Source organism: Gambusia affinis, linkage group LG15 (assembly GCF_019740435.1).
Source record: "Gambusia affinis linkage group LG15, SWU_Gaff_1.0, whole genome shotgun sequence".
In the NCBI taxonomy this organism is placed as follows: Eukaryota; Metazoa; Chordata; class Actinopteri; order Cyprinodontiformes; family Poeciliidae; genus Gambusia; species Gambusia affinis.
The window spans coordinates 607,299-635,128 of NC_057882.1; the positions used below are offsets into that span (position 1 = coordinate 607,299).

At 38.8% G+C, this 27,830-nt stretch overlaps 1 protein-coding gene across 2 annotated transcripts in view; it reads left to right on the forward strand.

Moving 5' to 3' along the window:
* Positions 1-915: 915 nt before the first annotated feature.
* Positions 916-27,830, forward strand: part of pou2f3 (POU class 2 homeobox 3) — a 35,624-nt gene continuing 8,709 nt past the window's right edge. For both annotated transcript variants that reach the window (XM_044141561.1, XM_044141562.1), the window contains exons 1-9: positions 916-1,048; positions 1,217-1,273; positions 20,362-20,390; positions 22,582-22,683; positions 23,570-23,675; positions 23,983-24,071; positions 25,004-25,180; positions 26,881-27,022; positions 27,314-27,447. In XM_044141561.1, the coding sequence (XP_043997496.1) occupies positions 1,225-1,273; positions 20,362-20,390; positions 22,582-22,683; positions 23,570-23,675; positions 23,983-24,071; positions 25,004-25,180; positions 26,881-27,022; positions 27,314-27,447 (828 nt within the window). In that variant the 5' untranslated portion in view covers positions 916-1,048; positions 1,217-1,224. The remainder of the gene's footprint in view (positions 1,049-1,216; positions 1,274-20,361; positions 20,391-22,581; positions 22,684-23,569; positions 23,676-23,982; positions 24,072-25,003; positions 25,181-26,880; positions 27,023-27,313; positions 27,448-27,830) is intronic.

Here is a 27,830-nt window from a genome sequence, read left to right on the forward strand (position 1 = left end):
CATCCATAACAGAATAAAATATAAATACATTCTTTATTGTCTCTTAGTGGAGGAATTCAGGTGTACCAGCAGGCCAAATGGAAATATAGATTCACGCAAAGGTAAAAAGACAAAACAAAAAGAGACTCTGCAGTGAGCACAAATTTACAACATAAGAAACAAGAAATACTACACATCCACTACAAATATCATTCTAATGTAAAAAGAAATTTGCAAAGGATTAAGGTAATTTTGAATAATATTTATATTATATCCCGGAACATTTATAACTTTCCATTAAACTCTTTTTACAGATTAGAAAGTTAAAAAAAGTCACAGAATTGTGAATTTTTTTAACTTTCTAATCTGTAAATAAAACATTGCATTCTGTTGCCATTTTTACATTCCTTTTTCTCCCCTCCAGGGGATTTTTTGTGGGCTCTACTGTCCCTTATATAAAAGTAGACTGACAGGAAAGGGGGAAAGACATGCGGCAAATATCACCGGGTCCAGGAATCAAACCCGCGACGGCCGTGTCAAGGACTCAAGGCCTCCAAATGTGGGTCGCGCTATGCCCTACGCCACCACAGCACGCCCATTTTTACATTTTCAACGTCTGAAGTGTCCAACCTTTTTATTTGGAAAAAGGGCTGCATGGAAATCAGCACTGACAAATTTATAGGGATGAGCTGCTCCACGCCATCGCTGACCTATCTCAGTTGGCAGGAATAATACAAACATCACCTTGTTATCCAAAGCACCCTGAGGATGACTCCACTCAGCCCTTTTTTTGTATGGATGCATACACATGTGCGCTGTATATTCGCAGTAACCCTATTGTTGTTTTATGCAAACGGTCTGAAGCAGGATAGGACACAGAGAGACACATGCAAATCAGCTTATCAGGCGGCGCAGGCTGCACAGCAGAGATGAACGCTTCTCCACTTAGGAAAATGCTGATGAGCAGCTGTAGATTTCCAAAACTCTTTATCCCAACACTCTTGTCCTCTTGAATAAACCGAGAAAGACAGAAAGACGTGAGAGCAGCTCTAAAACTTTCCACCCTAAGGTAAGTTGCTCTCCTTTTATGAATGTTACAAGTGGGGTTTGTGCAGCGGTTTGGAGCGGAGGGCGCATTAGAATAAGCTCAAGATCATTTTCCTGGGTGGCCTGAGTGCTTCATTGTCCTGGTAAAGTTACAATCCTGTAGGAAAATCAGCTATATTTATCATTACAGATATTAAGATGAGCTCAGACTCAGTGGAGCAGTCGGAGGCTCCTCCTGACCAGAAAGGTAAGAAAATTTCACCCTGAACAGAGTTGAATCTAAATAACAACACACAGATGTGAGTCAGGAAAGCTGCTATGTTTGATTTGAAACTGTTGGACTTTCTCCACAAATCACTGTTTACAAAATATTAGGAGTGGATTAAATTTCCTGAACTGTAGGGTCATGTTGTTGTTTTGAGGCATCAAGAAATTTTTTTCATAGATGATCTGTGAGTACATGCCTTTTTCTTTCTTATCTTTTGCTCTTGTAGGGTCTCCTTTGGTGAAATATTTGCACATTTGTTACTGTATTTAACATGCAAAACCTAGGTTTGTCATAAAAAGCAGAAACCTTTAGGTGTTTTGTGTGCAGTCACATTGGCGGTTGGCTTCTGTTCGAATATGTGCCTCAAGCTATTTTTCTCAGAGACACAGAAAGCCCTGAGGCTGAGGATGCCAGCTAGCCCACCACAGAGAAAAATCAGGAACAAGCAGTAGAAAAATGTGGAACTTTTATTCAAAACAATGGCTGCATGAGAGAAGTGAATGCCTTTGCTTCATGGAAGTGATAAATGACTCGGTTCTTTGTCTGTTTAGACCTTTTAAAAATCTCCAGCGGCGTGTCATCCAAGCAAAAAAAAAACTTTGGAGATAATCCAAAACAAACAAAACCACATAGAGAGTAACTACAGATGGAGGGGCTTTCATTATAGTTTGGGTGAGGGTTCACTAAACAGAAAAAGAAACGTTTATCTCAGGTGACTCTCCACCAGCACCTGCTCCCTCTGTGGAAACCTGCCTCCTAGAAGTTTGTTTGCACACTGTGCTAATGAAGGGATCTCAAGTGATCATGTGCAAGTAGTTCTTTCCTGGCAAAATGTGTGTAAACCTATATGTAGAGTGCTGTGACATGTTTCAGATCTTCAAACTACTTCAACCTCAGATAAAAAAGAGGATAAAAACAGTGTTTTCAGTTGGAGGCTTCTTCAAAAAAGCTGTAATACAGACCACTACAGGAGGATTTTGAAGAAGTTTGATTTGACATGAATTACAGCAACATTTGTTTTCTCTTTGGGATCAATAAAGTGTTTTTGAATTTGAAAGATAACCTAAGTAAATACAAACGGTAATTACCTCTTATAATTTTTGCACTCGTCTTGCAGAATTGCTGCAACTCAGCTGCAATGAAGGGCTTGAGAGCACGAATTAATTTTTTTCATGGTCATATAGTAATATCTGTCAAAGTCAAGCCTGATCTTTAACTAGGCTACTCCAAAATCAGCATATTTGTAGTCATTCAGGTGTGGACTTGTTGGTTTGCTTTGGCCTCCTTCCTAACACAAGTGTCATGAATTGTGTTTGTTGGTGGTGAGGATGCCGAAGTGAGAAAATTATGATTTTAATGATGAAGTGTACAGAAGTCCAGGCAGCACAGGTGAGCAATGACGCAAGGGACTCAGACACTGGCAGCAATTGTAAAACCGCACAACACAGGAACGAGGCAGACACAGGGACCAGGACAATAGACAAGAATCTGGCAGGGAACAAGAGACACAGGTGGATTTACCGTAAATACACAGAGGATAATCGGGGAAAACGAGGGACAGCTGGAAACAATCAGGGGGTAGACCAGACAACACAGAGACTCAATTAACTGAAAAAAAACACACAAAATCCAAATCCTCACAAGTTTAAGGTCACAAACTAGCTATGTTTCCTTTTTTTAAAAAGGCGTCCTTATGTGGCCTTAACCCCTTTGCCACCACAGCACACCTGTGTTTCCATTGACCACAAAATTACACAAATTGAAATAACAGTCAATTTGATGGAAACATGATCATTTTGAAAAGACACGTTCTTTGATAAATAGTTTTTTCTCTAAAATGAGGTGGTTTTTCAGCAGTATCAAAATTTCAGTATTTTGCTAAACTGCAACAGAGAAACGTTTTTCACATCACGGCAGTTTGTAAACCGCAGTAAAGTGCAGCTGACTCCACGAGAGCTCTCACAACATTCCAAAGTTCATAAAAAGTTGCACATTATTCAAATATGTTGAATCCAAGTTTAAAGTGAAAGTTGTGTTTGTGAAATGCAAAAAAGTTAGATCTGCAAGACAACTTTGCTGTAGAACCAAATGTAAATGCTGTAAAACTTAACTTCACCTTTATTATGAAATCTACAAAAGAAAGACTGTGTAGCAATCACTAAACATTAAAACATGTTTATAATTTTTGTGGAAATCATAAACAAAAACATTAACAATGCTCAAACTTTATTTGCAACAGCTGACAGGCTTACAAACGCTCCTGTAACTGTAAGAGCTCATCTGAACTGTAATCTAACGGGGCCTACAATGAATTTGCCAACATTTTTGCCAAGAAATTGCAAAAAGTTAGAGGATTAATCTAAACACCCACTCTAAGTCCAGTACCATTGCTGTACCCAAACAACAAATGCAAACACATGACCCAATTTCAACTACTTAATTATAAAACCCTAGAGGAAATTATAAGTCAACTCAGCTCCAGTTCCTGCTGTCTGGATGTCCTACCCTCACATTTCTTTAAGAAAGTTCTGTCTGTTGTTGCTACTGATCTGATCCAAATAGTAACTCATCGCTCTCATCAGGCGTTTTCCCCCAGGCTTTGAAAACAGCAGTAATCAAACCACTGATAAAAAAGAACAATCTAGACAAATCACTACTGAAGAATTACAGACCGACCTCTGACCTCTGACCTCCCATTCATCAGTAAAGTTATTGAAAAAGCTGTTTACACAGTTAAATAGCTTCCTAATGATAACCAACTGGTTTGACACCTTTCAGTCTGGTTTCCCTGCTCAGCACAGTACTGAGACCGCTTTTGTCAGTGTTCAGTGACATCCATATAAACACAGATTGTAGAACCACCACAGTGCTGGATCTGTTGGGCCCCAACAAAACCATGACATATTACTGAAAAGAGAAGAGTTTTGGGTTGGGCTGTCCAATCAAGTACTCAACTAGTTCAAATCTTACATAAAGAACAGGATTTCTTTGTTTCAATAGGTAACTTCTCATGGAAGCAGACATAAGTTACATGTCCCAGTCCTAGGTCCCCTTTTATTCAATATCTATATGTTCCCACTAGCTCAGATAATAACAGGGGAATAAGACTAGCTACTGCGACAAACTGGCGACCTGTCCAGGGTGACCCCACCTCTCGCCTGGAATGTTAGCTGCAGATAGGCACCAGCACCCTTCCCGACCCCATTAGGGAGAAGGGTGAACAGAAAATGGATGGATGGATGGATGGATGGATGGATGGATGGATGGATGGATGGATGGATGGATGGAGGGATGGATGGACTAGCTACCTTAACTGCGTGGATGAAACACAGCTCTACATTACAATGTCACCAGGTGACCTTTGACCCCATCCAAGCACTAAACAGATGCTTAGAACATAAATGTGTGGATGTGCCAAAACTTTCTCCAGCTGAACAAAAACATAACTTAAGTTATTATTTTTGGACCTAAAAGAATTATTACATTTGGAAACTAGCGACCAAGGCCAAAACTTTGGTTACAATGATGGACTCTGAACCATCAGTCACACATAAAGACAGTTACAAAGCTGACCTGAAGAATATTTCCAGAATTAGAGGTCTAATGTCTCAGTAAGTTTTAGAGAAATTCATCCATGCATTTATCTTTAGTTGCATTGATTACTCCAACAGTGTCTTCACAGGTCTGCCTAAAAAAATCAGACAGCTGCAGCTGATCCAGAACACTGCTGCTCGCGTTCTCACTAAAACCAGGAAGATAGAGTACCAGCCCAGTTCTAAAGTCCCTACACTGGCTCCCTATGGCTCAGAAAATAATCTTAAAGATACTGTTGTTAAGTTACATATCACTAAACAGCTTAGCACCTCTCAGGTATTGTAGTTCTGCAAAAGCTCTGCATCTTTTGTATTTTTTTCTGTGTTTTTATGACATTACTGAAATGTTCTATACAAATACACTTGATTGATTGATCCATAGCTCTCCTGTCAAATCACAGATGCTTCCAAGTATAAGGAGCTTGTCACTCCAACGGCTGAACAAGATGCTGACGTCTCCTCTGAGGCTGAATTATGAATATATCTCATGTAACTATTTACATCCATTGCTGCCCTGTTTTTTAACTTATCACATGAACAAGCTTATTTAATTGTGATTTTTCTTATGAAAACACTGCAATTGTGAAATTGTGTTTTTAGCAAAATATAGACAAAAATTTGAATGCACTTGTATTGGAAACACGGTTTCTGTTGGCTGATGATGACCACTATGACCATGGCTGAAATATGAATATATGACCTGCTATGATTTTTAATTACTTGTGCCCTGAATAAATTTATTCACGTGTGACTTAAAAATATAGTAATGAGGAGATTTTAGTATTTTAAAGACCAAAGTGAAAATTATTCATTTATATAAGTTAATTACAAAATAACACAATCGGAGAAAAGACAAATTTTAATATAAGACTTTTGATGTGAGCCTGTCCGGTGAATTTTTGGATTGAAACAAGGGGGTTCTTCATTCAGCGAATTTCTACAGAGTATACAGAAATTTTACTCAAGTAGGAGTAGTAAAAATACGCCTGAAAGTATTTTTTCCCTCAAAAAGTAAATTTAAGTGAGTACATACAAACAGTTACTACCCAACTCTGGATTCACTCCAGCCCTGTTTATTCTGCTTTAGTTGAATTTCTGTCTGTCTCCCTAGAAAGTCTGGTTAATTTGGAAGGAGTGAATGCGCAATCACACTCTGATTTGGACCAAAAAAGCAGACTCTCGTCTTCCAAAAACCATGGTCTTGGTTGAAGTGAATTCTGGTGCGGTTCAAATGCATATGTGAATGCCAAACAGAGCAGAGGTTTTCGTATTGATCCTTCAGTGGTTCTTGATGCAGCACTACCACAGGCGAGGGGCTTAACGGGTTTTTCAAAGGGTTTGAATCATTTGACACAGTGCAGTGTGAAAGTGAACCACACCAGCTGAAAATGTTACAAATGTTGCAATTTTTGTCTCCAATCAAACCAAGTCTTCCAGACTATCAGGTGTGAAAACACCCTAATAATGTGGTTTTCCAAGTTTTTCACTTGGAGCTACATCATTTAAAACCAGTTTTCCTGAAATTTCCTCAGGTGATCTTTGTTTGATATAAAAAATTTGTTTGATAATTTTAAATACAAATGGTGATAACAAAGCCAAAACAGTGAAAATCTTAATATTTGCTATATTTTTTTTCATTGTAATTGAGCTCAAGCAGGATGTACACTTTTTCCTAAAATTCTCATTTATTTTTCCCTGACAAGTTTGATCTTGCTCTGAGAATGACATGCCTGCTGGAGCTTAAACTGGTAACCAGTCCATCAAAAAGCCGTTTGACTGAGGATCCCTCAGGCCAAGCTTGAAGCACCAGTAAAGTGAGTGTGTTGCTGAAATGTGGGTGGAAGTAAAGAAAAAAAAACCTGGAGAAAACCCACATGGCATGAAAACAGCAGACAAGAAAGAAAGAGGAAAAAAAAGAAAAAGGTGTCCTGTCACGCAAAGCAACAATGTGTGTCATTCATACTCTGAAACTAGGCAGCAGTGGCTCGCATCCAGAACCACAAGCGAGGCTGGTTTATTCAAATAAAATGACCTGCTCGAGTCTAGACAATTATTCTGGAGAATTTTAACGGCACGTTTTCCCTGAAATACAAGAATGGATTGAACCACAGCTGTGCAGTTGTGCTTTGGCGTCACATTCAGAGGAAAAATTCAGAGCTCTTGGCAATAAATCGGCTGTTAAAACTTAATCACTTCCACATTAATGCACATTATTTTATGAATATTTCATGTTGCAGAGTCATTGTTTCCATTTCGCTCAGAAATATTAAGACACTGTTGTCCCATTAGTCCAGATAAAGCCTGGTGTTGAGAATTATGCTTACTTGGCCAACCGGATCAATCTGAACAATTTTCCAACCACATTTTAATATTTGTAGGCTAGGGCTGAAACAACTAATCAGATTAACTGTGATTAATAAATTATAAACTAATTTAGTAATGGATTAATCATTGACTGGAGTACACAGACTCTAAAAGAGGTAATCTGCTCAAAGAACAACATAGTCAGAGCAGAGCAATAACTAAGACAAAATTGTACAAGGATTAAATAGATTTTGCACTTTAGATTAAAAAAAACCTTTTGTCTGTAAAGGTACGCTATCAGAAACTCCACAAGAGGCCTTTTAGCATCACCTGGTCAAAATTTTGTAATAATAACAAAAAGATCCAAACTAGTACCTTTTGCTGTCCTGTTTTTTGGATTTCAGTTTATCCTAAACACACTCAAAGCCTCAAACACACTCTAAGTTCAGTGCCGTGTTTGTCTGACGTCATGACACAAGTTTCACCATGGATAGATCTTACATGGGCTGTGGTGGTGGACGGGTTAAGCACAGCTCACACAGGAGACCAAAGTCCATGAGGTATCTGTCGCAGATTTGATTCCAGCCTGATGACCTTTCACATGTCTTCCCCCTCTAAATTATTCAGTTAAACCAACTTAATAAATTAAGTTCGATAAACTACTTTCTTTTTTTCATTGTACAGGATCTCACCAGAACTAAAATAGCATGTTAAAGTTAAACTAAAATAACATTTACAATACTGTAATTTAAATTCTAGCTGTATTTTAAGTACAATGCAGTGATAATGTAATTTTGGATATTTTAGCTTTTTAGTTTGGAAAAACTTAAAAGTTTGAGTTGGCTTTTTGTAGAATTTAGTCAAAGAGATTTTAATTATTTATTAGACAAAAATAAATGATTTGAGGAAGAGTGACTTAAACTTGCTGTGTTAAAAACACTTAATGAATTAAATTGTAAAAACTTAGTATGTTCATCCAAATCAAATCATTAAGTTGATTCTACTCAATTTACTAAGTTTGGTGAACATAATAAATTGAGTTGGTCAGAGGTAGGATTCGAAACTAGCATTGAACTCAATTGTTTCAAGGAAAGTCAAAATAAAAAGTTCCTCTAAGTTAATTAGACTTTTTCTTTTTCCCTTCCAGGTAGTCTTTTTATGGGTCTAGTGTCCCTTTATACACAGGAAAGGGAGGAAGACATAAAGCAAATGTCGCCGGGTCCGGGAGTCGAACCCGCGCCGGCTGCGTCGAGGACTCAAGGCCTCCAAATATGGGTCGCCCTATCCCTTATGCCACCACAGCACGCCCCATGTTTATGAAATTTAACCAGGTTGAGATAACATGATTCATTATAGTCAGACTGATCTTGTGCTGAAGAAAACGAGTGAGATCACGGGATATCACACGAGATCATAGAAAATCACGAGATATCACAGAGACCACACGAGACAATCGTTTTTCGTCTCAACTTGAATACGTTATTCAACGTGATTCAATTTAGTCAGATTGATTTCCCTCTGAAGAGGATCTAGTTTAAAAAAAATTTCTTTGAATTAACGTAATTAAATTATGGAAAGGATTTCCACACGATTAAATAGCTTTCTTTCAGCATGAAGCATGTTTGTTGAGCCAACTTAATTTTCATGAGTTGAATCAACGTAATAAGTAGTGTGAAGGTATCACTGTAACATAAGTTGGTTTCTCCAGCGTGCTGTGGTGGCGCAGGGCTTTAGCACACTGCACGTTTGGAGGCCTTAGTCCTCGACGTGGACGTTGCTGGTTCAACACCTGGTGACCTTTGCCACATGTCCTCACCCTCTTTCCTGTCTGCCAACTGTTGAGCCAAATCTTAATAGAATAACCACAATAACATAAGTTGAGCCAACACAATTGCTTTACATTGGAATAAGCTTAATGAATTAAGTTGACCTAACACATTTGCTTTAAATAGGAGTAACAGAATTACATGGTGCTGAAATAAAGCAATCAGGTGGAAAACCTTTCCATGATTTTTTTTATGTTCATCAAAAGAGTTATATTTTTCAGTGTTCAGGCGAACCATTAAAAACGGGTTAAAAAAGGAACAGATAGTGTCACATTTTCTTCTTTCACACATTACTTGTATAAATTATTGCCCAAAACGTCTTGACTTTCTGTAGATTTTGCGTCAAAAATATTTTCTATATTCTTCTGAATATAGTCTTGAACATTTGTTTCATTTTTCTATAGACATTGGTCACTTTTCTACTCATTAGCTTGTTTTTTACCTCTGAATTTTGGATTACTCAGACACAATGAACCAGTGATATTTCATGCTTAACAGTCAAAGTGTCAAAAAATTTATTTGAAATTTACACCTTAGGACTTTTATTAACAAATGTGTAGAAATATAGATTGTTCTGATTTCTTTTTTTGAATCTATGAAATAGTCTACAACATAGCCACATTAAAATTTTTTTTTTTTTACTGTAGACAATTTGTAAACTTTTGTAATCGATTTGTAAAAAATCCTTGAATCCTTGTAGTTAACTGATTTTTACTGATAGTAATGAAGAAAACTCATGGGTGCTGTGGTTATGCGTCCTTGATGCAGCGGTCACAGGTTCAAGTCCTGACCTGATGACTTTTGCAGCATGTCTTCCTCTCTAACATTTTAACACATACCCCAGATATATCCATCCATCCATCCATCCATCCATCCATCCATCCATCTTCTTCCGCTTATCCGGGGTCGGGTCGTGGGGGTAGCAGCTTCAGAAGGGAGGCCCAGACTTCCCTCTCCCCAGCCACTTCCACCAGCTCCTCCGGAGGAATCCCAAGGCGTTCCCAGGCCAGCCGAGAGACATAGTCCCTCCAGCGTGTCCTGGGTCTTCCCCGGGGTCTCCTCCCGGTGGGACGTGCCCGGAACACCTCACCAGGGAGCAGGGGGCATCCTGACCAGATGCCCGAGCCACCTCAACTGGCTCCTCTTGACGTGAAGGAGCAGCAGCTCTACTCTGAGTCCCTCCCGGATGACTGAGCTTCTCACCCTATCTCTAAGGGAGAGCCCAGACACCCTACGGAGAAAACATATTTCGGCCGCTTGTATCTGCAATCTCATTCTTTCGGTCATGACCCAAAGCTCATGACCATAGATGAGGGTGGGAACGTAGATTGACCGGTAAATCGAGAGCTTCGCTTTTTGGCTCAGCTCTCTCTTCACCACGACGGACCGGTACAACGCCCGCTTGACGGCAGACGCTGTGCCAATCTGCCTGTTGATCTCCCGCTCCCTTCTTCCCTCATTCGTGAACAAGATCTTGAGATAGTTGAATTCCTCCACTTGTGGCAGGACACCCCCCCTGACCCGGAGAAGACACTCTACCCTTTTCCGGCTCAAGACCATGGCCTCTGATTTGGAGGCACTGATCCTCATCCCAGCCGCTTCACACTCGGCTGTGAACCGCTCCAGTGAGAGCTGCAGATCACGATCTGATGAAGCCAATAGGACCACATCATCCGCAAAAAGCAGAGATGCAATCCTAAGGCCACCAAAACGGATCCCCTCAACACCCTGGCTGCGCCTAGAAATTCTGTCCATAAAAGTAATGAACAGAATCTGTGACAAAGGGCAGCTCTGGCGGAGTCCAACTCTCACCGGAAACGAGTCCGACTTACTGCTGGCAATGCGGACCAGACTCTGACACCAGTCGTACAGGGACCTGACAGCCCGTATCAAAGAGCCCGGTACCCCCATACTCCTGGAGAACCCCCCACAGGGCTCCCCGAGGGACACGGTCGAACGCCTTCTCCAAGTCCACAAAACACATGTAGACTGGTTGGGTGAACTCCCATGCACCCTCCAGGACCCTGCTGAGGGTGCATGGGAACACTGGTCGTGGTCCAGTGTTCCACGACCAGGACGAAAACCACACTGCTCTTCCTGAATCTGTGGTTCAACAATACGACGGACCCTCCTCTCCAGAACCCCCAAATAGACCTTGCCAGGGAGGCTTAAGAGTAGTTGGAGCACACCCTTCGGTCCCCCTTTTTGAACAGGGGGACCACCACCCCAGTCTGCCAATCCAGGGGAACTGCTCCCGATGTCCATGCGATATTGCAGAGTCGCGTTAGCCAACACAATCCTACAACATCCAGAGCCTTGAGGAACTCCGGGCAGATCTCATCCATCCCCAGGGCCCTGCCACCAAGGAGCTTTGAGCCCTTCAGCGACCTTGACCCCAGAAATTGGAGAGCCCAACCCAGAGTCCCCAGGCTCAGCTTCCACAATAGAAGGCATGTCAGTGGGATTGAAGAGGTCTTCGAAGTATTCTGCCCACCTGCCCACAACATCCCAAGTTGAGGTCAGCAGCACACCATCCCCACTATAAACAGTGTTTGTGCTGTACTGCTTCCCCCTCCTGAGACGCCGGATGGTGGACCAGAATCGCCTCGAAGCCGTATGGAAGTTTTTATCCATGGCCTCTCCAAACTCCTCCCACGCCCGAGTTTTTGCCTCAGCAACCACCCGAGCCGCATGCCACTTCACCCGCTGGTACCCATCAGCTGCTTCCGGAGTCCCACAGGCCAAAAAGGCCTGATAGGACTCCTTCTTCAGCCTGATGGCATCCCTCACCGAAGGTGTCCACCAATGGGTTCGAGGGTTGCCGCCACGACAGGCACCGACAACCTTGCGGCCACAGCTCCGTTAGGCCGCCTCGACAATGGAGGCACGGAACACGGTCCACTCAGACTCCATGTCCCCCCACTTCCCCCGGGACGTGTTCGAAGTTCTGCCGGAGGTGGGAGTTAAAGCTCCGTCTCACAGGGGATTCCGCCAGACGTTCCCAGCAGACCCTCACAACACGTTTGGGCCTGCCAGGTCTGACCGGCATCCTCCCCCACCAGCGAGCCAACTCACCACCAGGTAGTGGTCAGTGGACAGCACCGCTCCTCTCTTCACCTGAGTGTCCAAGACATACAGCCGCAGGTCCGATGAAATGATGACAAAGTCGATCATCGAACTGCAGCCTAGGGTGTCCTGGTGCCAGGTGCACATATGGACACCCTCATGTTTGAACATGGTGTTCATTATGGACAATCTGTGACGAGCACAGAAGTCCAACAACAGAACACCACTTGAGTTCAGATTGGGGGGGCCTTTCCTCCTAACCACGCCCCTCCAGGCCTCACTGTCATTGCCCACGTGAGCGTTGAAGTCCCCCAGCAGAACAAGGGAGTCCCCAGGTGGAGCACTCTCCAGTACCCCCTCTAGCGACTCCAAAAAGGGTGGGTAACCTGAGCTGTCATTCTGCCCGTGAGCACAAACGACAGTCAGGACCTGTCCCCCCACCCGTGGCTCCTCTCACAGGTGGTGGGCCCATGGGATGGGGGACCCATGTCTCCTCTTTGGGCTGAGCCCGGCTGCGCTCCATGGATTAAAGCCCGGTCACCAGGCTCTCGCCATCTTGCCCCACCTCCAGGCCTGGCTTCAGAGTGGGGCCCCGGTGACCCGTGTCCGGGTGAGGGAACATGCAGTCCAAAGTTTGCATTCATCATAAGGGTCTTCGGGCTGCACTTTGTCTGGTCCCTCACCTAGGACCTGTCTGCCTTGGGTGACCCTACCAGGGGCATGAAGCCCCAAACAGCAGAGCTCCTAGGATTATTGGGGCACTCAAACCCCTCCACTACGATAAGGTGGCAGCCCAAGGAGAGGTACCACAGATATATAAATTTAATATTCATTTATTGAGATCATCAATGCTGCTAATTCAGCATAGAATTCATTCATACAATCTTGGACTGGCCCTGCTGAATACAAAGGGGCAAAAGTGGGAGTTCATTCACGTGGTTTTAGAAGCTCTTCCTTTTCATGTCTATTGAGTTTTTAATAGGTGCCATAGAGACATTTTTTTATTTTTGGCTGAGCATTATGGGACAAGTTTTACTGATAAATGCCCAAACAGCAACTCTGAAATTATTTGGTATGACGCAGTTTGAGTCATTTTGTTGCCACAAAAAATAGAATAAAATAAGATTTAAAAAAGCACAACAAAACAGCGTGTCGTATGACAGGGAGGTGAGTACGAAAGCTGCTCCACGGGCTGACCAGTCCACTAACTCTCCATCTAACCGGTGAACTTTATCAGCACAGACAGAGTCGGCATGTTGCAATGTAAATGCACACAATGCACATAATGCTTCAGAGTGATTCCTCAAAGGATTCAAGTACCTTGATTATTAAAATTTCTCAAGAAAAATGATCTGCCTTGGAGCTTTGTAAAATTATGTTTTGTTATTTAGTGCACCGTGTTCCGGCTGGGTGATTATTTGTAGAGGTGGGTAATACTGGGAATTTTGGTATTGATCCAAAACTAAGTAAATGCAGGGCCAGAATCGCTGATATTGATACAATACCAATACCAATAGTTTTGCAGATTTAAGCTTAATAGATCCAAAGGATTCAAAAGGATCCAAAAGACCTAGGATAGAATTTCGCCAAACACTGTATGTGACAACAAAATACTTTATTATAATCACCATGTTTGTTTAGAAACAATTGAACACAAAACAGTGTTGCTGTAGTTTCATTTTCCGCAATAAAATACAGCCAAATGACGCTTCTCTTCCTCTCAGACATTTGGATACTCTGATGGATGTCTCTCTTCGTAGTGTGATGTGTCGACTCAAGCAGTGCGCTGAGTGGGCAGGCCAGGCTTGAGCCTCCTGCATGGCTGTTTAACTGGCGCCGCTGAGCCATTTGACAGTGCAACAACAAAAGACGAGAGAGTGAGCTTCTCTGTGCCATGTGACACATCGCAGGGGTACTCTTACAGACAGAGTAGACTTTGATGGACCCATGTGTGCATTAGTCAGTGAGTGCGGGGGAGCTTAATTATTGATCTTTTTACATATGTATAAAGATTATTGATCTTTTTACATATTAATACCAGTGGTATTAATATGTTAGTATAAGTGTTAGCAGCATAACGTTCAATTTTCAAGTTTGGTATGGGAGGATTTTATTGATTGATGATGATGTCCGGGGGATGGACCAATAAGCATCCTTAAAAAGTTGAGGATGGCAGTCTTTCTCCTGTTTCCTACTGGCTAGTTCAGAGCGAATGGCGGGGAAGAGCACAGCTGGTATATTTATACAAGTGAGCGGATAGATTGAACACTGTGGCCTGCTGTGCTATATTTGATGTTTTATTTTTACGGACGAACCGGAAAATAAATGTACCAAGAAATGGGTGGCGAAGCACAATGTGGCGGTACATAGCTGGTAGATGTGTTTCAGATTGTAATGAACGAAGATGTCAAATCCCATTGCTAACATGGACACAAAAGCTATAAATACAGGGCAAGGTGACAGTTCAACTATTAAATTGACTGAAGATGAAAACATAAACTTAAAGCTGGAATATAGACATTTTTCATAGGTGTATTTGTGAGCCTGCTTCTTTATTATTAAATTGAGTTACATCTTACATTTTAATTTTTGAACTCTTCAGTTATTACTTCTTACATTCACTTACTATTTTATCTTTCTTCACAATAAGTCAATTCATGCTTTTGATTCTGGCTTATTGTTTTTCTACACTGAAAAAAATACCTCTTTGGATGAACATAAAAAAATTATGGAAATGTTTTCCACCTGATTACTTTGCTTTATTTCAGCACCATGTAATTCTGTTACTCCTATTTAAAGCAAATGTGTTAGGTCAACTTAATTCATTAAGGTTATTCCAATGTAAAGCAATTGTGTTGGCTCAACATAATTTATTTTGGTTATTCTATTAAATGTTTGCTTAACTTAATTTATTATGGTTATTCCAATTTAAAGCAAATGTCAATTTAATTTATAGTTGGACCCAATGTAATTTAAAAGAGCCAGCCCAACTAATTTGCAATGCTTTGGACCAAATAATTTACTTGACTAAGATTAATGGCAATTTAGTTGAAACCAACGTCAATTTAATTTATTAAGGTTGATTCAACTCATTTACTATAGTTGGACCCAATGTAATTTAAAAGAGCCAGCCCAACTAATTTGCAAGGCTTTGGACCAAATAATTTACTTGACTAAGATTAATGGCAATTTAGTTGAAACCAACTTTTTTTTTTTCTCCAAAGAGTTTTTGCTGCGCTAGTGGCTCGCAGACAGTAGGAGAACATGTGGCAAAGGTCGCCAGGACTGGGAGTCAAACCAGCAACGTCCACTACTAAGGCCTCCAAATGTGCAGTGTGCTAAACCCCTGCGCCACCACAGCAGAAACCAACTTATGTTACAGTGATACCTTCACACTACTTATTACGTTGATCCAACTCATGAAAATTGAGTTAGCACAACAAACATGCTTCATGCTGAAAGAAAGCTATTTAATCGTGTGAAAATCCTTTCCAGGATTTAATTACGTTAATTCAAAGACATTTTGTAAAGTTACATCACATTAACTGTTTTAAGACAGGACTGGGTGAAAGGGTAGAAAGAACACTCAACAGTTAGAAAAGGTACCACAGAGCTGTATTTTCAAAACCCAGCCACCTTACTGTATTTTCATGCTGTAGTTTTTACAGCCATTTGTTTCAGTGCAGTTCTTAAATACCAATTGTTCCCTGCAGAGAAAAACAAATATCTATAGTTTAATGTGTAAAACTGCTTGGTGATCTTCCATAATCTCTCGTGATCCCCTGATCTCACTAGATCCTCTTCAGAGGGAAATGAATCTGACTAAATTGAATCATGTTGTCTCAACTTGAATACGTTATTCAAGTTGAGACAAAAAATGATTGCCTCGCGTGATCTCTGTGATATTATATAATATTGCTTGATCTCACGTGATTTCACTCGTCGTCTTCAGCACAAGATCAAGTCTGACTATAATGAATCATGTTATCTCAACATGATTAAATGTCATAAACATTAAGTTGTTGAATTTCTTGTTATCCAACATAATTTTATCACGTTTTCGTTACAAACTTAAAATTATTTAGTTAAAAGTACATGATTTTCTTTTGTTAATGTGATAACCCCCTAAGTTCATTTTTTTCAGTGAACCAACAGATTTTTTCTGAAAAAACCAAATATTTATTTAATTTTCTTAGTGACTTTTTGTGTCTATGCACTGATGTGTAACTATCATGAGCCACACGGTGCGTTTATGTGCGTGTGCGCGCGTGTGTGCATGTATGCGTGTGCAGAACCAGGCTTCCTGTACTCTGATCTGATTTGCATTTTCTGGTCATTTCCATACTGGAACCTTGGCTGTGAAACTGGCTGTGCTGCAGGGGTAAAGAAGGGCTGGTTCAGGGTGGTAGGGGGGTTATACGTAGATTTGCATTTTGTGTTAAACCTGCCCTCTCCCTCTTTCGTTTGCTCTCTCTCTGACTCTCACACACAGCCCAATAGGCCCAATTTGACATTCAAATGATGCAAGCTTATCCAGCGAACCTTTGTACCACCATACTCTGTCATCTGCCTCTTCACATATGTAGTTGGAAATCTTCATAAAAGTGCTTTTTTATTTATTAACAAAAGTATTTGTTTTGCTTGAACTTTTCCACATTTTCATGTGTTTTACTGGATTTTTATGTGTATAAAAGCTAACAAAACTAGTGCAAATTGAAAGGAAATCTAGACATATTTTCAGAAATAAAAATATTAAGAGTATGGCAAGCATTTGTTTCAAGGTCCCTTGAGTCAACATGTCTTTTCACTACAGTTACAACTGCAAGTTTCTGAGGTTTGTCTCAACAACTCAAGCTCAGTTAGATTCTATGGAGAACATCTGCGATGATCAGTTTTTATGTCTTGCCACAGATTTTTTTTTTACTTTATTTTTATTTATTTTTTTAATAACAACATACAAACATGAATACAAACTTCCGACTCATATTGACATTTACCAGTTACATTAAACGTGGCATCGGAAGGTGAGATAATAAGTATTCTTAACAGGTGTGGGAATGAATACAAAACATCTAAACAAAAACAACACAAAAACCGTAAATAAAAATAATACAAGCTTACAGTTAGATCCTCTTAGAGATAAAGTGGTCCACATAGTCTTGGGTGCCACGGCATGTTAGTTTGGTCCAGCAGGAGGGTGACCAATTACATCATTGGATTAGTAGCGCTGTAATAAACTTCCATCTCGTATTAATAGTAGCTTCTTGGAGCCTTAAGGAATATGTGATTTTTTCCATCAAATAAATGTCCCAAACTTTCTGAATCCATATGTTGTATGTTGGAGGTGATGCTTTCAGCCATCTGATAGTTATACACTTCAATGCTGCAGTCAGCAAAATCCTTAGGAGATATCTATCAGCCATTCTGTCTATTCCATCGGGTATTACTCCTAGAATTGCCACCAAGGGGGTTTTTGGAACATTTTTCCTGAAAATGATCTTGAGGGCATCGAAGATATCCTTCCAAAATTCACTTAATTTAGGGCAACACCACAGAATATGAGTATGGTTGGCGTTCCATGTCCCGCAGTTTCTCCAGCATAGATTGGGTTGTGTGGGGTACATTTTACTGCTTATCGCTGGTGTTCTGAAAAACCGGATTATTATTTTCCACTTGAATTCTCTCCATGTAAGTTTGTTGTCAAATGTGCTTCTGTACAGATTTCGTCCCAAGCGTCCCCAGTTATTGAGGCCTGTAATTCAGTCTCCCATTTATGTTTTCTGTTTGTAGAGTCGTGTATAGTCATGGAGAGAAACTTGCCACAGATTTTCAATTAGATTAAGGCCTGGACTTTGACTAAGCCATTCTAAATCATTAAAATATTTTGATCTAAATCAGCGCTGCCCTATGGAAGCCCATTTCCGCCAAGAAAAAAAAACAAAAAGACCAACAGGAAGTCATAATTTCGACTTTCAAAGTCATAATTATGAGACTCAAAGTCATAATTTCGACTTTAAAAGTCGTAATTTCGACTTTTAAAGTCATAATTTCGAGATTCAAAGTCATAATTTCGACTTTTAAAGTCATAATTATGAGATTCAAAGTCATAATTTCGACTTTCAAAGTCATAATTTCGACTTTAAAAGTCGAAATTTTGACTTTGAATCTCATAATTTCGACTTTAAAAGTCGAAATTTTGACTTTGAATCTCATAATTATGACTTTGAAAGTCGAAATTATGACTTCCTGTTGGTCTTTTTTTTTTTTTTTCATGGCGGAAATGGGCTTCCATACTGCCCAAATGTTTTGCCCTGGGGGAAAAAACTGGCAAATTTACACCACAATGTGGACTACTAAAAATGCAAAACATAATTTATCTTTTATTTTAGCATCTGCTGAACAATAATAATTTTTTTTTAATGAAATCTGTATATTTGTCATGTTCTGTGGGTTTTGGTGGTGAGGTAGACACGGTGAACCCAGGTTGTGATGAATAATAGCAGTTTTAATGGTGAACAACAAATAGCACAGAGAAGTCCAGGCAGCACAGCGCTACGCTGGTAGCACTGGTAGAAAACAATATAACGTAAGACAGCTAGGCAGTATAAGGACCTGATAACACAGCTAGGAATAAATAGACAAGGGGTAATCAGGAAACACAAGACACAGCTGGGAGCAATCAAGGGCAGACAAGACAGCACAGGAACTAAACTGACACAGAAAAACCAAATCCTCACTGTTTGCTTTACATAGACTACTACCATTAACCAATATGCTACATGTTTTTGTTATATTTATTAACGTTTAGTAACACATCACATTCTGTGTTATAGTTTACAAAACAAGATTACTTTTTTTGTTCTAATTACAGTAAAATAATTAACTTTGAGGCTTGAAATAATGAATTTTTGCATAAGTTTGATGGGGAGTCTCAGAAAACTACTAAAATTACACAATTGATTCACATGTTAAATGTTCTTATTGGGCTTAAGGATTTCTCCATTGACTATACATACAAGCCTTGCAAAAGAATTCATATTTGAAAATATTTGACATTTTTTCCTATTTATTTAAGTATGCATCTGCAAACTTAAATAAATTTTGATTGGATTTATCCGTAACATTTTCTTGTATTCTTCCTCTTTTAAACCTGGTGCCCTTAGTGCACACAAAACCTTTCAAAGGTAAGCTAAGTAGTTGGTAGAGTTAATATAATGCAATAATATAAAAAGTACTGAATTCTGTGAAAGCCTCGGGAGTTTGAGAACATTATCGAACAAACATCTTGATGTAAAAGCATACCCGTCAGGGAGGAAGTTATAAAACCATTTTTACAAGCTTTGAACATCTCACAGATCTCTGGTCAATCCATCATGTGAAAATAAAAAGAATATAAGACGACTGGTTGGTTTAGATCAGGAGTGTCCAAACTGTGGCCTGCGGCCATTTGTTTCAGAATTTCAATACCTCAAATTCATTTAACATCTTCCCTCCTTTTACACTGCATTAATCCAATTAAATCTAAAAATTGTTGGTAGAATAAATAGAGATATGACTTTCTTTCTTTTCCTATTTAGCATTAAAACTAATAAATTCCACCATTTTTGTTCTATAAATGCAATAACTTTGATACATATAGAAATAAAGTTTAGGAACATATGTTTAGTGAATACAAGGGGATTATTTTACTTTTTCCACATATCTCCTTTTTTATGTATCATAGTGCTGAGAACACAAAATCTGAATCAGACATAATTGTAATTAGCAGGTCAAACTGTATGCTTCAAAACAAGCTTAAATCCTGTTGTTTTACTCCATATGACTTCCTTTTAAGTAATGTGTTGTATTCTAATATTGTAATGTTTGAATCTGTATTTTGTAATCCTTGTTTGTAGCTGTTTTATATGAATTGTTAAAATATAAAACAGATATCACTTTGAGATATCTGTAAATGCAAAATGTTAAACAAATAAAATGTGTAAATAATATAAGACCATAAGAAAACAAGGAATCTATATCAGCTACAAAAATACTGCATCTCTAATTAGCATAATGCCCAATAACTGGAACTGCATGTTTTAAACTTAGAGTGTCAAAATAAAACCAAAATCAAAGAGGGTAGATTTCAGAAATACTTTGTTTAAATGTGATTTATGTGTATCTAATCCATCACATCCCATTTAACAATCGTTGTTGTGTTGATGTGCTTTTAATTTTGCTTTACGGAAGACAACATTTTAAAATTTGTGTTTTGTTCTTTTCCTCTTTCCATGTCCAGAGCGAAACGGAGTAGACTTTAATCGACAGGTGAGTATGACATCACTTCCAGAGTTTGAATTCTCCTGAATTAGGACCGTGTAAATGACATCTGTTTTCCAGAAGATGAGTCAGGATGATCTTTTATTAAAGATGCCATCCCTTCCTGTTTGCTCGCATGCAATCTAATGTTTGTTTCCTGCACTGTGGGTGAAATGAACTGTATGCAAACCCATCTGCAAGTCTGTCATACAGTCACTGCACTTTTAGCTTTTAGTCAGAAAAAGTTTATTTGACTCCAGAAAGAGCATTTAGCCAAAGAGACACAATTTGATTTACTTTGCTTTAAGATCATCAGATAGACTTTAATATAAACCAAAAATAACATAAATTGGGCTGCACAGTGGTGCAGTTGGTAGAGCTGTTGCCTTGCAGCAAGAAGGTCCTGGGTTCAATTCCCGGCCCGGGGTCTTTCTGCATGGAGTTTGCATGTTCTCCCTGTTCATGGTGGGTTCTCTCCGGGTTCTCCGGCTTCCTCCCACAGTCCAAAAACATGACTGTCAGTTTTTGGACTAGGGACTAGGGCAACACAAATGTATATGTTTCAAATAACAATATCCTCTCCAGTGCATGGGAGTCAGCCCACATTGCATATTACAAGAAATTCATTTCAGTTTAACTTTGACGTATTTTATTATTTGCAAAAGAAAACTGTAAAATATATTGAACAACAAAACCAAAAACCATATTAGATTTTCCGCAGTCGCATTCTATTGTCATCATATTTATGAGGAGAGGATCATCAATGAGTGATGGACATTTTAATGCGGCCTGCTGCAAGGGACAAACAGAACAACACAATTCTTAGTAATAAAATAAAGTAAGAAATACTTCAGCTCACCAAGCTAACAACATTTAGCAACATGAGTCAACATAAAGCTAATTGGCAGCCTTTGCACTTTCAGAGACTATACAGTACTATGATTTATGATGCACAAAATATCAAAAGTTCAAACAAGCATAACCAGATGTCACTGTTTTTGCATGCCCCAATAACTTCCTGTTCACAGACTACGGGAAAAATATTTATACAACTGCATATCAAAGTACAAAAAATTTATTAACGGATATCAATGCAACTATTTTCACTTTTTTTGTAAAGATCTTCAGGACTATTTCTCATATATAAATAAATATTGCATCCTCCTTCCTCTGGCCAGCAGTTCCACCCAAAGATCTTTGTTTTAAGTTACAAAAAGCTGAACCAACACATTGTTATTGTTACTGAGGACAAAGAGGCTGTGTTCAGACCAAGCTGAACCAGGATCTATGTGAAGTTCCTAGTGATTGTTTGAACCTTGTAAAAATTCATCTGAAAGCATAGTTAAAAGCTAGAAAAAATATAAAAACTGGACATAACAGTAGTTTATTACAATTTGTAATGTGAACGGTGGCGGAATGAAATATCTCAACTGATGGCTGTATATTATGTATAACATAGTGAACCACGTGTTTTTAGTTTGCAGGGTTGGTTCAATGTTATCACAGCATGTGGTTTGAACAAGTGTTCAGTATAAACCTCTATGGGATATAGTCATATGTATTTCTATTAATAAAGACAGATTTTTGCCCTTTTGTACATCTAGATAGAAAAATATTTGGTTTGATTAATTTGTTTGGACCAAAATGTATGTTAAAAAGTTAAATTCAGTTTCTTTAGTTCCTTAAAATTTACCCCTTTTTTTTTTTTGTAGAAACGTAGTTTAAAAGTGACAAGACAATAAATGACAAAACTAACAAAAAATGCAGCATGAAAATTCTTTTTCAAAAGAACAGCTTGAAAAATGTTTTTGTTTTCAAATGTTCCAGTTATTATTCATCAATCCGAGATGTTTTCCATGCCCAAGTTGAACTTTTTTTGTGTTGTTTTTCATTAGGTGCTTATGCTTTGAGGAAGTGTCACAGTTCTCTGGAGATAGTAAATTAGAAATGGGGGGAAGGGATATTTGCATACCGGTTTGCCCAAAGGGAAGGGTGAGCATCTATCATGCTTTGTAATTTGTTGAGCGAACAAACTGGTAAGGAAGCCTGTGAGGGGATTTTAGTCTACCTCTATAAGTAGTGAACATTCATTTATCAACAGGAGTTTTCCTCCAGTCTGCTCTGAAAAGTCTAATAAATAATTTTATTAGACTTAATGTCCAAAGAAGTTCATTGTTTGGAATTTGTTTTACGCTTTTAGATTAAAACAGAGGACCTCAACGACTCCCCTCATTCAGCGACCTCAGTGACAACATGCCACCTAACACAGAGCTCTCCAGTGCATGGGAGTCAGTTGACTGGGGTAAGAAAGAGTCCATTAAATAATGCACTTGAATTTGTTAATATCCTGGAAAAGTCTAAAACCTATTTTGTTAGCACTGCAGCAAATAGGACGCTTTGAACCATGTAAGTATATTAAAGTAACATATCCAGGTTATATGGAAAAGGATTAGGGCAACTGAAGCAAAAAGAATTCTAACTTTCATTTCTTCAGAATTCTGATTTCTTTAATTTCAGAATTTTTTTGCCTATTTTCCTCAGAATTTTGACTTTAAACTGAGAAATCTGACCTATTTTTAGAATGCCGTTTTTATTTTCTTTCTCAAAATTTGGATTTTGTAAGAATCCTGATTTGAATCTTCTGATAAAAAAGTCAGAATTCTATTTCTTTGTCATTGGTTCTGATCCTCTTCTTTAAGGTTGTCATAACAAACAGCCCATTTTATTATGCTTTTCTCTGAATCATGACATATTTTTACTAACTGGACATAATGAGCAAGACTTGAAAGATGACACTGGAGAAATGAACTCAAGAAAAATGAAAGCAGTAAGTTCTGGGGAGGTTTCTTCAGGGCTCTGTTTAATCTGATCTTCTTTTGCAATCAGAAATGTTGCAAAAGAAGACAAGATTAAACTGTAGATAGAGAGCAGTTTAAAGCGGCTTCATTTATTCACCCAGAGAATAAATACGGCTGTATCGAATAAGAAAAATATTGGTCCAAGAGTCCAAGCTTTAAGCTTGGACTTGGGCTTTGGGGGCTGAGTTTGTGGCCCCGAGCTCAGAGGCTCACCCTCCACCCGGGGAGGGTGAGAAGGGAATTTCATATATATATATATATATATATATATATATATATATATATATATATATATATATATATGTACTGTTCTGTTTGTTGTAATTTCAGGAGCTCACCTCCCTCCATCCAATGCAGCAGCTTGTTCTGATGCCACCCTCTCACTTGTCAACTCCATCCCCCTTCCTTCTCTCGCAGAGTCCCTCCAGCCATCAAGGTGGAGTCTCATTTAGTTTTCTCTGTTTCCAGATGTTAACTAAGGCCTGTGGGGAGTAAAAACGGAAAAATTACAACATTTGCTACGATATAGTAACAGTTTTGAGAAACAACTTATTATGGGGGACATACAATGTTACAATCAATATTCACCAATCCATTAGTTTTGTATTGTGCAGTTAATCTGAACAAAAGAGGTAAATGACCACAAAAATAAATGTAAATTTGCACAGAAATATATTGTTCAGCACTGTTTTATGTCTATCTAAAGCAACTATTGATTAGCATCTTGCTGTTGTGCTTTGCAGCCCTCCTGCAGCCAAACTTGCTGTCCCTTCCTGGACAGAGTCCACCGGGTCTTCTTCAGCATCAGTCTGGGTTAGCTCTGACTCCCCAGGTGAGACATGTAATTGTTTACTACTGGCTAGTTCTCTATCTTAGTGCAGGTAAATACAAAAGTAGAAATTGAATGTTGTTTTCTTTTTATTTGCTTTCTTTAAAGGGGACCTGTAATGCAAAATTCACAGTTTGCATGTTTTTGTACTTCGATTGGGATTTCTAATGCTTCTAAAAACAGTCCAACTGCTTAAAAAAAGTCAACCAGCCATTTCTTGGAGATAAGTTAATGTTTTTTAATGTCTGAAAAATTAGCCATTTCAAAAACCTTATGAACGAAACCTCACAAATGAGCAGGAACTGACGCTCATGTAGCAACTCCAGTGAACTCTGTCCATTACTTAATAAGCCCTGGGGAGCTCCAGCATATTTGGTCAGGCTGCTGGAAAAAAACAAATGCTTTGTTGTTGACTTACCATCCAAAAATCACTTGCTGTATTCTTGTTTCTTTTGCAAAAGGCTCTATTTCTGCTTTTCAAAGATGTATAATTGTATAACTACGCATCTCTTTGCAGCCATTTTGACGTGAGAGAGTAAACATTGAGTAGGGGGTGTGGCCAGCAGAAGCTTATTTGGACTTAAAGTGACAAGAGACTGTAAAGCAGCTAATTCTGAAGGATGTTCAAAATAGAAAGAACTAACCAGACTAAAATCTCATTTTCCAAGAATGAATTTGTGCAAAAAAAAAAAAAAGAAAAAAGAATGTGTTTTGGTCACCAAGATTATTCACTTAAATCCTTCAGTGGTTAGATGGTGCCACCTTTTAAAGCAACTAATTCAAATCTCTCAAATAACAGTGTAGTAGTGCACACCTGAGTAAAGTGAAAGTTGTCAATGGATTAGTTGGTTCATGTTGTTGCTGCTTATTGTTGAACTAACTTTGTCACACCTTCCTAAAGCTGAAGATTAGTCTCTGATGGGTTTCCAATCCAGGCTATGAGTCGTTCCGGTTTGGCTGGGCCGTCCCTCGAGAACCACATGGACATGTCACACCTGCAGATGCCCAAACACTTGTCTGTGACACCACAGGAGGAACCCAATGATTTGGAGGAGCTGGAGCAGTTTGCCAAAGCATTCAAACAAAGACGCATCAAACTGGGCTTCACTCAGGTATTTAAGAGGAAAGTTACAATTTGAAGACATTAAGAAGGTTCCCAACTACTGAAAACAATATAGGGTTGTACAGTGGCCCAGTTTGGATGGTATCCTTACTGCATGGTTTTTCTCTCTGTGCTCCAGCTTCTTTCAATCACAAAAGGTTTCAAATTTGGTTAACTGGTCACTCTGCATTACTTTTATTCATGAATATCTTAATTGTTCCTTCTTCATTTTTGTTTCTGTGTTCTGTGATGGGCTGGTGACTGGCCCAAATGTTTTGACTCTATATCTACACTGCAAAAACAGAAAATCTTGCCAAATATTTTTGGTGTAGTTTCCTTGTAAGATTGGAAAAATGTCTTGTTCCACTGGCACATTATTTCACTTATAACTACTTTTTCTAAATCAATATTAAGAAGCTGACTTAAAACAACTCAATTCTTACAGAAAATTTAATTGTAAGTTAGTTTTGTCTTATTTGTAAATGTAGAGTGTATCAACCTGTGCTGCTGTGTTTCAAAACATTATGTACAGAATGTGTGTGCCATTTAACGGACTCTGTAAACAAGGTCATTCACACTTTGACCTATCCTGTTTGAAGCTCAGTGAGTCGTCTAGTTTGGACCACTAGTTTGCTGCCTGTCTAGCCTTAATTTACATGGCAGTGGATGATTATTTTATTTTTATTGTTTTTGTTGTTGTTCTGTTTGTTTTTGTTTTTTATGGACCATGTTTGTTTCTGAATAAATAGGATTGATTGATTGATTGATTGATTATTTCAAGTATACTAAATGTCCTTTTCCACTGGCATGTCGCGTCCTTCTGGTTAAAGTGTGGTTTGGTTTCACTCCAGGTGAGCAAGCTTTTCCATTTTACACTCTGTTCATATCCCACCCTCACTATTGTGGGCAGGATGTGAGCATGTAGCAGCTGTGTTCTACTTTTCACTGATGTTTGCAAAGACACTCAGCAATGGAGAACCTTGAGGTGCTGATGGACTAAAATAAAGCCAGATATTTCAATTTGTCTTATAGAAATCCAATGGATAAATAATGATAAAGGCTCAGATCAGCTGATTATTTCACTATATCTATAACAACATTCTGGCATTTCATTTTATAGAATGTGGACCCTTTTGGATTTAGGTAATACAGTCAAAAGATGTAAACCAGTAGCCACACATAAACTTATTATTATTATTGTTATTATTGTTTAACCCAAATGTTAAATCAAATTAATTTCTCAAGTTAATATTATATAGTTTATGTGTTCCTGCCGCTGCTCCTGATTAAACTCATAATTAAACTCTGTACTCTGCTCCCTGATAGCAGACAACATGTCTGCGGTCCACAGCTAAACTTTAAATACTAAACGCTAAATGTTGTTTGCAGTTTTCAGTGAAGTAACTCACGAGCCAATCAATGAATGTGGTCAGCTATAAATAAAATTGTTTCTGCGCCGTACCCTGCTCAGTCCGTTCTGCTAGTACTACTCCTGAAGTAGGTACAAGAGTCTGAGAGCAGCCTGGCTGAACAGTGCCGGACCGAGATTTTACTGGTGAGGGGCGGTCTAGTGGAAAAGCGCCTTATCATATTTACACTAGAAACTAGACCAAAAATACTTGGTAAGATTTTGTGTTTTTTGCAGTGTACATAGAGATTTAATTCCTGTAATTCCTTTATTTATTTTGCTGTGTCTTTGTCTTGTCACAGGGAGATGTGGGTCTGGCGATGGGAAAACTCTACGGTAATGATTTCAGCCAGACAACAATATCACGATTCGAAGCGCTCAACCTCAGCTTCAAGAATATGTGCAAGCTCAAACCACTGCTGGAGAAGTGGCTCAGTGATGCAGGTATACTGAAATACTTGAAAGTATGAGACTATATGGTAAGAGAGCTGTATTAAATACATTTTCTTAAAAAAAATCCTGAAATGCAAATATTTGTCAATAAAATGTATTAGTTATGTGAAAAAAGTGTTTTTAAGAAGCACTGCAATATGACAAAACACCAAAGAAACTCAAGAAACTATACAACAAAAACAGTAGCAGAATTCTACAACCAAAAATACTATTGAACATGTTCTGTGGGTTCTTTCACTTTCATTTTTAGGTAAGAGCAATTTTTGTTTCTTTTTATTTTAGAGAATTCACCCTCTGACTCAATGAGCACTTCAGCCTCTCTGCCGCCTCTGATGGAAGGTTACGGACGCAAGAGAAAAAAGAGGACAAGCATAGAAACAAACATCAAGTTGACACTGGAGAAACGTTTTCTTGACGTAAGATAAGCAAAAATGAACTTTCAGTTCTGTTTCTTATGCCCAATTGTTGGAGTTCATTCATCTTTGTCTCTGTGCACCACCCAAGTCCGCTAACCAGTTTCAGGACCTGACCAGAACCCCTAAGTGTAAATTACACTGAGAAATAATGAGATTTGGTTATATATAAAAGCAGGCTTTAATGACGAAAAATGATGATATTTATAGTTTTGAGTTGTACTTTAACGGTTTTTCCCTTTACTGTGTAGCATAGCACGAAATGCTGTGCTCCACATGTCCCAAAAATTTATATATATATATATATATATATATATATATATATATATATATATATATATATATATATTAAAAATAAGAAAATCTGGTTCAGAAATCTTTTAAAG